This window comes from Ovis aries, chromosome 8 (genome assembly GCF_016772045.2).
Source record: "Ovis aries strain OAR_USU_Benz2616 breed Rambouillet chromosome 8, ARS-UI_Ramb_v3.0, whole genome shotgun sequence".
Taxonomy (NCBI): domain Eukaryota; kingdom Metazoa; phylum Chordata; class Mammalia; order Artiodactyla; family Bovidae; genus Ovis; species Ovis aries.
The window spans coordinates 30,010,716-30,024,250 of record NC_056061.1 but is presented as its reverse complement, the minus strand read 5'-3'; the positions used below and the strand labels follow the sequence as shown (position 1 = coordinate 30,024,250).

Sequence of the window (13,535 nt, the reverse complement as noted above, 5' to 3'; positions counted from 1 at the left end):
TTGCATTATTATATATACAGCTAAGTTATCCTACTGAGTAGGTTTAAAAACCATGAATCCTGGACTAAATGATACAGAGTTCTCTACAGAAATAAAATGGAATCACGATGGGGCAGAAGGGTAGTATTCAATAAAAAAATTTAGATGCTTAAGGTAGAAAGGAAAGTATTAGACAAAAACACAAGGGAAAATTTACCAGAGTTCCATACAAAGTAGCTAAGACTATTAGATTTGTTAAGAACAATAAAAACCCATTTTTAACCTTACAAAATATTTTAACCTATCTCTGAATCAGAGAATGACGAAGAACTAAACAGTGATTTCTACTGACCACTGAATGAAAACACAATTTAGAGAGCCATTTCAAAATTTCTTCTTACCATGAATAGATCCCACTGACCATGTCATAGTTTTGACACGAAGCATTCACACTGTTGGGCCCAGCTGCCTTAGAAATAAGTAACACCACCAAGCCCCTCAACTGGAGGTTATTCTGGCTGTCGTGTACAAGACCCCTGCCAACAAGGAAAGAAAGAAAATCACAAAATAAGTTGGATCAAGTAAGAGAACTGCTGCAAATACGCCCACGCTTCCAAAATCAGACAATGGGACCCGCTGAAAAGAAATAGGATTGTGGAAGAAAGAGTTAACAGGAGGAAGCAGTACCTGCAGGAAACATCTACAGAAACCCTCAGCTAGTTTTGAAAGTGATAATCTCAAAACTGTGAGGCCTACTGATTTGGCTTCCACCTCTTTCTGGGTTTTCCCATGCAATCTTTACCATGTGGTCTGATAACGAGAGGAACCCACAGTGTTAAACTGTTTTGTGGTAGTTGACTGCAGGTGAAATATAAATTGTATGGTTCCGATGAAGCTGTGTTATGTGATGATGATGCTGGTAAGGGGAAGGGTACAAAATGATTTCTGTCTTCACAGGTCGAAAATTTGAGAAGTAAAATGGAAATGAATGTCATGGGCAAATATTTTACCGTTTCTTATTTTTTATGCAAAAGAATAATCATTCTAGGCAACATTAAGCTTTAACATAGAATATATTTTTTTGCTATGAATATTCAATATTTATATCTTCTACTATAACTAAGGTCAGAAATACTTTCCTAGATTACATTTTTGTTTGTTTAAGTATCACAAAAGGTTGTCATATAAGAACTAAAGGGCAACATTAGAAAAAGAAAAAAAGACAGAAAATTATGGGTAACATATTATAATGGGCTCAGGCAGTAAAGAATCCTCCTGCAATGTGCAAGACCTGGATTCTATTTCTGGGTTGGGAAGATTCCCTGGAGGAGGACACAGCAACCCACTCTAGTATTCTTGCCTGGAAAATCCCCATGGACAGAGAAGCCTGGCAGGCTATAGTCCATGGAGTTACAAACATGACTGAAAGACTAAGCACAACATATTATAATAAATTAACACTTAGAACAATCTTCATGAGCACTAATCAAATAGGTTATACTAAAAAGTATACATAAATAACATACAAACAAAATTCTTGAATGTGGTAAATATAGCAAAAACTTTTTATTAATTTTTATTGGAGTTTAGTTGATTCACAATTTAACTAACACAGTTGTGTTAGTTAAGCTGTACATCAAAGTGAATCTGTTATACACACACACACACACACACACATTCTTTTTTAGATTCTAATCCCATATAGGTAATTACAGAATATTGAGGAGAATTCCCTGTGCTATCCAGCAGGTTGTTATTAGTTTTCTATTTTATATATGTAGTGTATATATGTCAATCCCAATCTCCCAGTTTATCCCTCCTCCCCTTCCCCCTTTGGTAACCATAAGTTTGTCTTCTACATCTGTGACCTTATTTCTAAAAACAGGAAAATTTGTATTCTAATACTTCACTGACTTATTAAGACTTCCTTGGGTGACTTCTGAACAAAGAATTAATTTAAATTAAGTTTATATAGTCAAAATTAATGAGTTAGCCCATTACTTAAGAAAATTTTCACCCCTCATGCTTCCAAGTAAATTTTTAAAAGGGTCCCTTACTCTTTCATTAGTTTCGAAATAAGACATCTTCAGGCTTACTGCAAAATAACAGTTACAGTTCTTTCTTCACTTATATTTTCTCCTTAATCTAGTAAGTGGTCTTCAGTAGGTTAGAGGGGTTAATGATTTTTACAAAGAAGTTTTAATTTCCTAGAAAAAGGAAGTTAATTTAAGGTAATTAAGCTATACTATAGTAGAAACAAATAATCAACAGAAATATCCAAATCTCTTTATTATAATGTAACAATCTACTTAAATCCTACAGACCTGAACTGTAGGGAGGCTGGGAAGCATAGTATTTTGGAAGAAATTGTAAAATGGAGTGCTTTCCAAGTTTTTTGCTTTGAATTACAGATTTTAACTTATGCTGATGTGTGTGGGTGCTCACTTATGTCCGACTCTTTGCAACCCTATGGACTGTGGTCCGCCAGGTTTCTGTCAATGGTATTTTCCAGGCAATAATACTGGAGTCGGTTGCCAATTCCTCCTCCAGAGCATCTTTCCGACCAGGGATTGAACCTATGTCTCCTGCATTGGCAGTTGGATTCTTTACCACTGAGCCACCTGGGAAGCCCAACTTATGCTACTAGATCCTTATACATGTTTTACCTGAGGTGTATATTAATAATATTAAAGACAAGCTGTGAATTGGCGCCTAGTTATAGAAAGGGAAAAGAGGAACGTGAGGCTGTGTGTGTGTGTCTGTGTATGTGGGAGGTTGAGCCTGTTTAGGAATGAAAAGCTATGGTCTAGTCAAAGCTATGGTTCTTCCAGTGGTCGTGTATGGATGTGAGAGTTGGACCATAAAGAAAGCTGAGTGCTGAAGAATTGATGCTTTTGAACTGTGGTGCTGGAGAAGATTCTTGAGAGTCCCTTGGACTTCAATGAGATCAAACCAGCTAATCCTAAAGGAAATCAGTCCTGAATATTCATTGGAAGGACTGATGCTGAAGCTGAAGTTCCAATACTTTGGCCAACTTGATGCGAAGAACTGATTCATTTGAAAAGACCCTGATGCCGGGAAAGACTCAAGGCAGGAGGAGAAAGGGACAACAGAGGATGAGATGGTTGGATGGCATCAACGACTCAATGGACATGAGTTTGAGCAAGCTCCTAGAGTTGGTGATGGACAGGGAGGCCTGGTGTGCTGCAGTCCATGGGGTCACAAAGAGTAGGACACGACTGAGCAACTGAACTGAGGAATGAAAGATATGAGGGTAACACTTAACAACTTGAAACTTGAAAATTTAAGTTGTGAGTTTTGAGACATCGGGCCAAGTCAGGCTGAAGAAATAGTCCTGGCAACAGTTTTGATAACACTTTCCATAAACTTCTCAGAAAAGTTTCACAGAGGACACATACATCATCATCATCAAAATACAATAGCAGCAGCAACAACAACAAATCCTAACATAGAACCTCACAATATATGCCAGGAACTGTCCTAAGTATTTTACTATATATTAATCAAATTAATTCACAACAACTCTATGAAGAAGGCACCACAATAGATTTTAGAGATGAAGAGAATGAGGCACAGAGAGAGATCAAGCAACTTGCCCAAGATACCACAGATAGTAAGCCTTAGAACCCTGATAGGGCCAGGATCTGAATCCAGGCCACCTGGCTCTTGAGTCTATATACATGTTTATCCATTATGCTATAGCAACTCTCCATCTGCTTCACTTCATTCATATACCAACTATTTATTGAGTCGGTAGAATAGGGACTGCTTTAGAACCAGGTCTGAAAAACCCTTCTGCCATTTATTAGTTGTATGACTCAGACTATCACTTATTCTGTAAAATGAGGTTAAACGACATCTGTTTCCTGTGGTCACTGTGTGGAAGAGACAACAGGAGTAAAGCATACACCACTCACGTGAGGTGGTAAGGCTGTCAGAAAACTACATTCTCTCGCCTCATTACTTTTTTGCCATGTATTTTTAATTCTTATATCTTTACAACCTTATGGACTACAGCCTGCCAGGCCCCTCTGTCTATGGAATTCTCCAGGGAAGAATACTAGAGTAGGTAGCCATTCCCTTCTCCAGGGGATCTTCCTGACCCAGGGATTGAACCGGAGTCTCCTGCACTGCAGGCAGATTCTTCACCGTTTGAGCCACCGATAATTTCCTATACTGTTTCTTCTTCTACTCCCCCAAAATAACAAAGTTAAGGAATCCTTCCTTCTATGAGCCTGAAACATCATATATGGCTGAAACACATTCCACTTTCAGAAAGCACTACTGAAAAGGTCAGGAAAAGAAACTCTAGTGGGCCAGTTGACAGAAATCAAGAGAGCAGTCAGAAAAGCATGCCTTCTAAGCATCAGTTTTCATACGAGACAATAGTTGACAATCCAAAGAACAGATTAACAGTTTGAGTAAATTAAATGTTTTCAAAACACCACTTCTTTTTTTTTTCTTTTCCATTGTGATTTTTTTATTTTATTTTATTTTTTTTTAGTTTTTTATTTTTTTAATTTTAAAATCTTTAATTCTTACATGCGTTCCCAAACATGAACCCCCCTCCCACCTCCCTCCCCATAACATCTCTCTGGGTCATCCCCATGCACCAGCCCCAAGCATGCTGTATCCTGCGTCAGACATAGACTGGCGATTTAATTCTTACATGATAGTATACATGTTAGAATGCCATTCTCCCAAATCATCCCACCCTCTCCCTCTCCCTCTGAGTCCAAAAGTCCGTTATACACATCTGAAAACACCACTTCTTTGAGTTCACTTCATTAACAGCCTTAAAAAAAAAAAAAAAGTAATAAGATAATTTGATAATGTCCACTACTCAAACCTTAGCTCACAACAAAAATAAGAAATTTAGCTCCTGAGCATAAAAAAGTCCCTGCTGCTAAGTCACTTCAGTCGTGTCCAACTCTGTGCAACCCCAGAGACGGCAGCCCACCAGGCTCCCCAGGCCCTGGGATTCTCCAGGCAAGAACACTGGAGTGGGTTGCCATTTCCTTCTCCAAAAAAAGTCCCTAGGATTCTAAATTAGCAGAGATAATGTTTCATATAATCCAGGTCATATTTTCACCTGGAACACTAGAATTTATTCTGAGTGCCTCTCTAGGAGAAATACCAACAAACTGGAGCATATCCAGAAGATCATGAAATCACTTACTGCCATACACTTGGCTGACCAAAAAAAAAAAAAAAAAAAAGAATGCTAGCTTGGAGAATAGTAAAGATGGTGTTCTCAAATTTACGCAGCCAAAAACGTAGTAAATGCTTACTATTAAGTCAGGCACAGTGCTAGACAGACAGTGGAGGACATAATGACATACACTGGTGTGTTGTGGTCTCCCTTCGTGTGGATTATATAATTTGGATTTAAAATAATAATAAAATGTGGCATGAGCTACTTCGGGATATGAACAAGGGCAACCAACAGAAGTGGGGTGAAGGAGTGGTAAAAGAGACCTCCCTGAGGCCTAAAGGGGGAGAGGGAAGGAGTCACAGGATCTGAAGCAAGGAGGGGAAGTGAAAAGAGTGTTTTAGAGACAACACGTGTGAAGGTTTAAAGGAGAGAGAGAAGGACACAACTGTCTCCAGAACTAACAGGACAGGAACACAGTGTGTGTGAAGGGGAGGGTTGGGAGAATTAAAACTAGAGGAGTACATGATGACTGTCTGCTCATCTGAAAGGGTACCATATGGATAGAAGACAGACTTGGTAAGTATTACTTTAGAGACTGACACTAATAGATAGAAAATATAGCTGGTGAATTTGGGCTTCACATGAAGAAATTAAAGAACAGAGGAGCCTCTATTGACGCTGAGTCCCTTGTGAATTAAGATGTTCAAGAAGCTTCACAGCCTCTGATACAACACATCAAAGGGAAGCCTGGATTATTTGACATCTGGGTTTTTTTCCCCTTACTCTGTGATTCTCTATGATTTCACTTTACTACATGTAATTATCTAATACTCTTCCCTGGGGTTCAAAATAGTAAAGAATCTGCCTGTAATGCGGGAGACCTGGGTTGGATCCCTGGGTTGGGAAGATTCCCTGGAGGAGGGCATGGTAACCCACTCCAGTATTCTTGCCTGGAGAATTCCTATGGACAGAGGAATCTGGAGGGCTACAGTCCATGGGGTTGCAAAGAGACAGACATGACTGGGTAACTAAGTAGTTAACTTTTTTTTAACTACAATATGTATAGCAAGTATAAAATTTGGGAGAAATCGTTAACATCATCAAAGTGTCATAAATGAAAGCAATATTTAGTCCCTTGTAATCTATATCACTAAAATTCTACAGAATTGTTTTCCTTTTGCTAATATATATATACATATATTTAAACCCTTCATCATTCATTAAACTAATATAGACCAAATATCTTCCATACATTAAGCACTGTGCTTGGCACAGATGCCATGGTGAGCAAAACCACGCAAAGAGCTTGTGAAGCTTACAAGCTGATGCTAGAGACCAGTAATAATGAAAGAATCACAAATAAATGTAAAATTACAATGCTAATAATGCCACAGAGTAAAAAGAGATGATACTCTCAGAGCTTACAACTGGGAACTAGCCTAGCCAGTAAAGTCAGAGGCTTCCTAAGGAAATGATGATTTAGTTGACATCCAAAGGAAGAAAGATGTAAAAGAGGGGTGTGGGAAGAGAAGAGGTAAGAGGAGTGTCTTCAGAGCATAAGAATGAGCACATGCAAAGCTGAGAACACTGTACACATGAGGCTAGAAGTAAACAGGGACTCGACCACACAGGTCAAACAGGCTGTGATTAGACACTAGCTCTTTATCCAAAGAGCAATGTGAAACCACTGCAGTAACTTAAGCATCTGGTCATGTAATCAGATATTTAAAAAATATATACAAAAAATGTCTTCCCTCATCAGTGTGGAAAAGTGACTTATGGGTGTGCTGGCGGTGGGGGAACAAAGTGGATATGAAGAGATCAGTTGGGACACTTTTGCGGTAGTCAATGAGAAATATGGAGGTAGTAGCTTGGTGGACAAACTGGAGATGCACCAAATCTAAAACAGTATTTCAATCAGTTTAAACATATGTCAGATATTATGTAGTCCTGGGAAATTAGCTACTATAGACATATCACTAATTTTAAATAACATCACTCTGAAAAGTCTATAAGTTGAATTTTGGGGGGAGGAATTTGGCCTTCAAAATTCTGCTCTAGATCAACAATTAACACTAATATCCTAATAGCTTTACAATTTCATGGAAATAAGGATTTTACAGGTGAACTCTGTGCAACACAATTGTAAGGCCTTCTCACATCGTTGTTTCTGTGGTTAATTGCAGTTCCTACTGCATCATCCTATCTTTCCAGAACTATTAACTATTTTAAGTCCTCAAATGACAGCTATGGAACCTTTCCATACTCTCTCAAATTCCACTGTTTCAACACATATATATACTATGAGGAATACAAAGAAATGAGGTCTAATAAAAGAGCTATTAATGATGTGTTTCAAAAATGGTTAAACTGGAAAAAAAAGGTGGTTAAATTGAATAATATAAGAACAGATAACAGAGACAGTAGAGTATCAATACGCTATCCGTAAACAAAGGAAGAAAGAAAACGGCTTCTTGTTAGAGGTGCCCCTCCCAGTGGAGACAGACTTCAGACTGAGCCTTAAAGATAGTCAAATTTTCCTGAGCTGGGAATGGAGGGAGGAAAGGCATGGAGCTATTGGAATGGAAAGAATGGTACTTTGGGAGAAAGGAATAGGTTTGAGTGATGGGAATCAGGTTCAGGACCTGTGGGGCTAATCATCTAGGCAAAGTGGGAAGGTGAACAAGCCCAGGAGACCGCCTAAAGAGCGAGGGGCCTTGATAGGTTTAGAATCAGGACTTTATTCTGCAGGCAATTTGAAGGCATGGATGGTTTGTCAGCAAGGGACTAATGTGTTTAGGGCTAAAGACTAAAACTGCTACTTGGGGCCTAGTATTGTCACTCTGCCAATAGTGTGTTGTTGGGTGCAGGGGAAAGGAGAGGGAAGATTAGTTAGGAGTAGCTTCTTCCAATATTCCAGGTGGGAGATAATGAGGGCCTAAATTAGGGCACTGGCAGCGGGAATGGGAAAGAAAACCTGAATGATGGCAGCAGCATGGAGGTGGGTCAGGTTAGCCTGGCCAACCGACTGCATGAGCGAGATGTCAGGAAGGGACCAGGAAGCAAATATAAGGGCTGAATTTAAGATTCAAACTTGTCTGCTGGAGGTGATGATGCTAGCATTAGCAAGGACTGGAAAGAAAAGGAGTGTTAATGGGGAATTAATGAGTTCAGTTTTGGACATGTTAACTTTGAATGCAAGAAGGACTTCCAGATGGAGATGCCCAGCAGGCACCTGGAAATGCTGTGGATATAGATTTGGGAAGCATCTTCATAGAGGTGATAGCTAAAGCAGTAGGAATTGATGGATGCATTTTGGGAGTTGGGGGTTGCGTAGAAAGAAGAAGAAAAGGGAAGGGGAAAGGGGAAAGGAAGGCATGAGAAGAGAAAAGGAATTTTAGAGAATTCATATATTGTAGGGAATTTTAGAGAATTCACTCCATATACTGTAGGGAACTGAGGAAGGATGAGTGTGACCCACAGGAAGGAACACAGCATGTCCACAAATAAAAGGGTCTCCACAGACACCCGGAAAGAAAAGTGAACACAAACGCACAGTGGAAGCAGAGAACGGTGGCTGTGCGGTGTACAGAACCTGGGGTGAAGCAGCTGCCTCTTCCATGGGCTTTTTATTATAAACATTTAGCCTGGCACTTAATACACTGAATAATAAAAATGGCATTGAATGACACAACTACAACATACTATAAACATACTATAATGCCAGGCACATGCTAATTTATATATGTCATTCTTATTCTCACAAAAACATGTAAGAGAACTAGTAATATCATTTTATAGATGAGGCAAATTAGCGAGCAGGCTTAGAAAAGCTAAACAATTACTAGTCAAATAGTAATTTAAGTGCCAAGATTTAGATATAATTTTCAGTCTTGCTATTTAATGATTGTATTCGTTCTAAGGTACTCCTCACAAGGCTGTGAGAATCTTAAGGGCCCTCAGGCTTAGTCATCTTTGGATGCTCTGCACCCAGCAGAGTAACTGATACAAAATAAGTCTCAAAAAATGCAAGATGAGAGAGCAAATAACTTCCAAGAAGCAGAGCAGCAGACACCATCTTACCATCTTACCCAAACAGACCTATTACTAGTCCCAACCTTATTCATCTCTCCTATTATCCATTTGCTACATTGAACCAGGGGGCTTCCCAGGTGGTGCTAGTAGTAAAGAACCTGCTTGCCAATGCAGGAGACATAAGAGACATGGGTTCGATCCCTGGGTTAAGAAGATTCCCTGGAGGAGGGCATGGCAACCCAGTCCAGTATTCTTGCCTGGAGAATCCCACGGACACAGGAGCCATAGGGTCACAAAGATTTGGACACAACTGAAGAAACTTAGCACACGCACACACACTGAACCTTGAGTTCAGTGTCCTGAGTCCCTCTTCCTAAATCATAGTGGATTCTTTAACAGTGATAGCCACACTGGAGAAAAGGACCAGTGTACTACAAAATGACATGCTGAGAGTTTAATGTGATGTTGAAAAGTTATTGTATATAAGAACCATGCCGTATCAAAGGACCTATCTCTTAAGCTTTAAGCAGACAGAACTCACTATACTGGAGTGTTTAAGTGCTTTGTCTCGTCATTTAGGAGAACTTACTGAATTCACTACTGCAGCAGTGCCTGTGAGAGGCTACACTCACTTTGAACAGAAGGTAGGGGTAGTTCCAGATGGTGAGCTAAGGTAGGATGGCAAAACCGGAGGAGAGAAAACCTAAGATTTATGTTCAAGAGTTCAGAAGTCTAACTTATGCCAGTGACTCAAATCACAGTCTTTTGGGAAACTGATAATCAAATATTAAGGAAACAACTTATCAACTATAAGGGATCATCACCCTTGAGTTAGTTTGTGCATGCATGTTCAGTCGCTAGGTCATGCTCGACTCTTTTTCAACCCCATGGTAGCCTACCAGGGTCTTCTGTCCATGGGATTTCCTGGGCAAGAATACTGGAGTAAGTTGCCATTTCCTTTTCCAGGGGATCTCCCTGACCCAGGGATCAAACCTACGTCTCCTGCTTGGCAGGCAGATTATTTACTGCTGAGCTACTGGGAAAGTCCTGTGTTAGCTCAAAGCTTCTTAAAGTAAAACTGAATGGGAAAAATCAGAACTTCCTAGATCCCCACAGTGGAAAAACTCCTTCCAGTGCTAAAATCTAGAGGTATGAGTTTGTTTCATTATTTGACTACCTCACTTTAATATATCTGGTTCTAATAAATCAATCCAGAAAATGTAAGCATAAAAGATGGGTGTCAAATCTAATATACATGAGGGAGATTGGTTAAAAAGGTTTCTAATAATACTTGTGACTGTGATCCCTAGTCAAAAAAAATTTAAGTTTATATAGACAACTGAAGCAAAAGGACTAGAAGATGTACTTTTTTTTTTGCCAAAGAAGCACAGGAATACCCTGATCTTCTCTATTATTATTATTTTTTATGTTGACTATAGCCTGCTAAATTGCCTTTGTGACCTGATGAGTTTTAACCCCCAGTTTTTTGAAAAAGTGTTTTAAGTCATGTATAATATGTGGTATATTAAGCTAAAAGAACTAGAAGTAAATGTAAAATTAAATAGGAATAGAATTACCATTATTGAAAAATAAAATCTGTGCAAACACTAGAACAAATTTAGTGTTGCAACAAAGCACTAAACAAATTTTAATGATATGGGAAAATACTTAAAATGTTAAAGAAAAGATAAAGTTATAAAACTATAATTACAATATGATCCCAAATATGTTTCAATGTATGCATATATATATATATATATATAAAATAAACAAGGCCATGAACTAAGAATAAACATGATAAAACATCAACATTTTATTTTAATTCAAGTATAGTTGATTACAGTGTTACAATGCTGTGTTAGTTTCTGGCAGATAGCATATATATATATTATTTTTCATATTCTTTTCCATTATCGTTTGCTATAGGATATTAAACATAGTTCCCTGTGCTATACAGTAGGACTTTGTTGTTTATCTATTTTATATACAGTAGTTTGTATCTGCTAATTCCAAACTCCTAATTTATCCTTCTCCAACCCCTTTCCCGTTTGGTAACCATGTTTGTTTTCTAAAACAGTAACGTTTAAAATCTGAGTGTCATTCTATTGGTATTCAATACACAGAATGTCCACGTATTTTTTAGTGTATTTAAAATATTTTGTTTAAAAAATGAAGAGAAATAATAGGAAGAAAATGCCTCTAAATGGTAACAAGTGTTAATCAATGGATTTTCAGATTAAGGGTGATTTACATATTTTCCAAATTGCATTAGAGTACAGATCTCTTTGTAAGTCTGGAGAAAAAGATAACTATTTTTAAAATATCAAAATATTAAAAAGGCAAATGGCTTACTATATTATAGCTATATTTCTCACTTGAAGAAAAAATTTAACTCACCTTTGATGAACCCCAAAGTTCTATCTAGATGTCTTTTGGGTTCTTATACCTCACTTTTAATTTCTCTAAGGTTTAGATATAAGGCCAAAGTTTAAATGGTATCAAAGTGATGTTAAATATATATATATATAAAATATATATATGATTAGTAATTCAGTGACAGTAATAGTACTAAGTTGTAAAAGAAAAACATTAGCACTCATGAAAATTATCTTAAAGCACTCTAATTTGAAGGAGACTAAAAATTGTCTGCATGTCACAGATTTTTATATAAAATTAGCAGACAAGCTGGAGGTTAATATCCATTGACAAAATGACCCAAATTGTATTATTCCTGCCATATCTATCCTGAGACTAAAATGCTTTAGACTTGAAACAACATTAGGGCCTGAGGTGACCAGTCTTTAGAATCTGGGAGGTATAGCAGCCACTGACATGGCTCGAGGGCCACAGGCACATCCCACCCGCATTAAATCCCCAAGGGACAGCAGAGCCAAGGAACTGCCTCAACAAAGCTCTCACAAAGCAGCAATTAGGTTTGATGGGCATGTGGCAGAAGACAGGCAACGGAAAGAAAGAGAGAAGAGAAAGTAGAACAGGTATTGGGCATAGGAGCTGTTGAACAAAGGGGAAATCAAACAGAGCTTTTTAGAAATAGTTAACAAATGAACACCAGAAGTTTAACAAAATATGATTGAAATAAAAAACAAGTAAAATAATGCTAATAATCAAGTTTGCAGCAAGATATAAGCTGGGCGCCTTAGAATTAAACTATCACTAGGGGGAGAAACGGAGAAGGCAATGGCACCCCACTCCAGTACTCTTGCCTGGAAAATCCCATGGATGGAGGAGCCTGGTAGGCTGCAGTCCATGGGGTCGCTAAGAGTCGGACATGACTGAGCGACTTCACTTTCACTTTTCACTTTCATGCACTGGAGAAGGAAATGGTAATCCACTCCAGTGTTCTTGCCTGGAGAATCTCAGGGACGGGGGAGCCTGGTGGGCTGCCATCTATGGGATCACACAGAGTCGGACACGACTGAAGTGACTTAGCAGGGGGAGAAAAAAATCAACAAAGATTTCTGAACTCAAATGATAACTGAAGATTTATTTTAAAATACTAATGTAGTAAAACAGGTCGTTAAAAAATATTTCAGTCAAACTGAAAACTCCATTAAAATGATCTCACACAAGTTTTACACACAGACCCCTTTTGTTCATGTTAGAAAAATATCAATTTAGTGTTGAAGCAAAGGGGTAGAAAAACCAAGTGCTGGAATATAGGCATCATTACACTATTCCAACACATGAGACTCACACCACCACTCAAGCAGTGACACTGGCTAAAAGCTGACCTGCTGTGAATCACACCTCCCTATCGGAGTCCGCCTGTGTAGGGAATAAGGCAACCAAATGTGAATGAGAGCTCCCTTAGTGCTCAGTGCTTTTCTCAACTTCAAGTCCTGATTTCAGCACACTCTGACACTCAAATTCAAGGGAACTGCTGTCAGACTAAGCCTCTATAATTTGGGGGCGGCGGTTACTTGGGTAGAAGTACATTTTTATCAAAAAGAATATCTCAATGTAAGTAATAAGTATTTGTTTAGTACTTGGTGGGTCAGTCCTACTAGCTAATGAAGGTGGTTCAGTTGTGCAAAATTTAGAATATTTGCCTTAGGACAAGTTGGAAAAGACAAAATGAGAAGTTCATTCAATTGGCTTTACACAACATACTATTAAGAGGCTAAAGCCAAATGTAGAAGCTACGACAGGAGATGGATGAATCCAGTAAAAATAAGCAAATTGAAAAAAATTATAATACTTTATAGGTAATACATCAAAGGCAAACTGAAGTGGGAATGGGATGGGGACAGAAACTATCACGGGTTTTAGCTGGAGAAATCACTCTTTGAAAAACTGAACAGAAAAAAAAATCAAAACCTAAAAC

At 38.3% G+C, this 13,535-nt stretch overlaps 1 protein-coding gene across 8 annotated transcripts in view; it reads right to left on the bottom strand.

Annotated features, from left to right (window-relative positions):
* The window catches only part of PDSS2 (decaprenyl diphosphate synthase subunit 2), a 311,640-nt gene that overhangs the window by 199,163 nt on the left and 98,942 nt on the right, over positions 1 to 13,535 (bottom strand). For 7 of the 8 annotated variants that reach the window (XM_060419521.1, XM_060419518.1, XM_060419519.1 and 4 more), the window contains one exon: positions 381 to 515. The exons of the other annotated variant lie outside the window; for it this stretch is intronic. In XM_060419521.1, the coding sequence (XP_060275504.1) occupies positions 381 to 515 (135 nt within the window). The remainder of the gene's footprint in view (positions 1 to 380; positions 516 to 13,535) is intronic. 8 annotated transcript variants of the gene reach the window in all.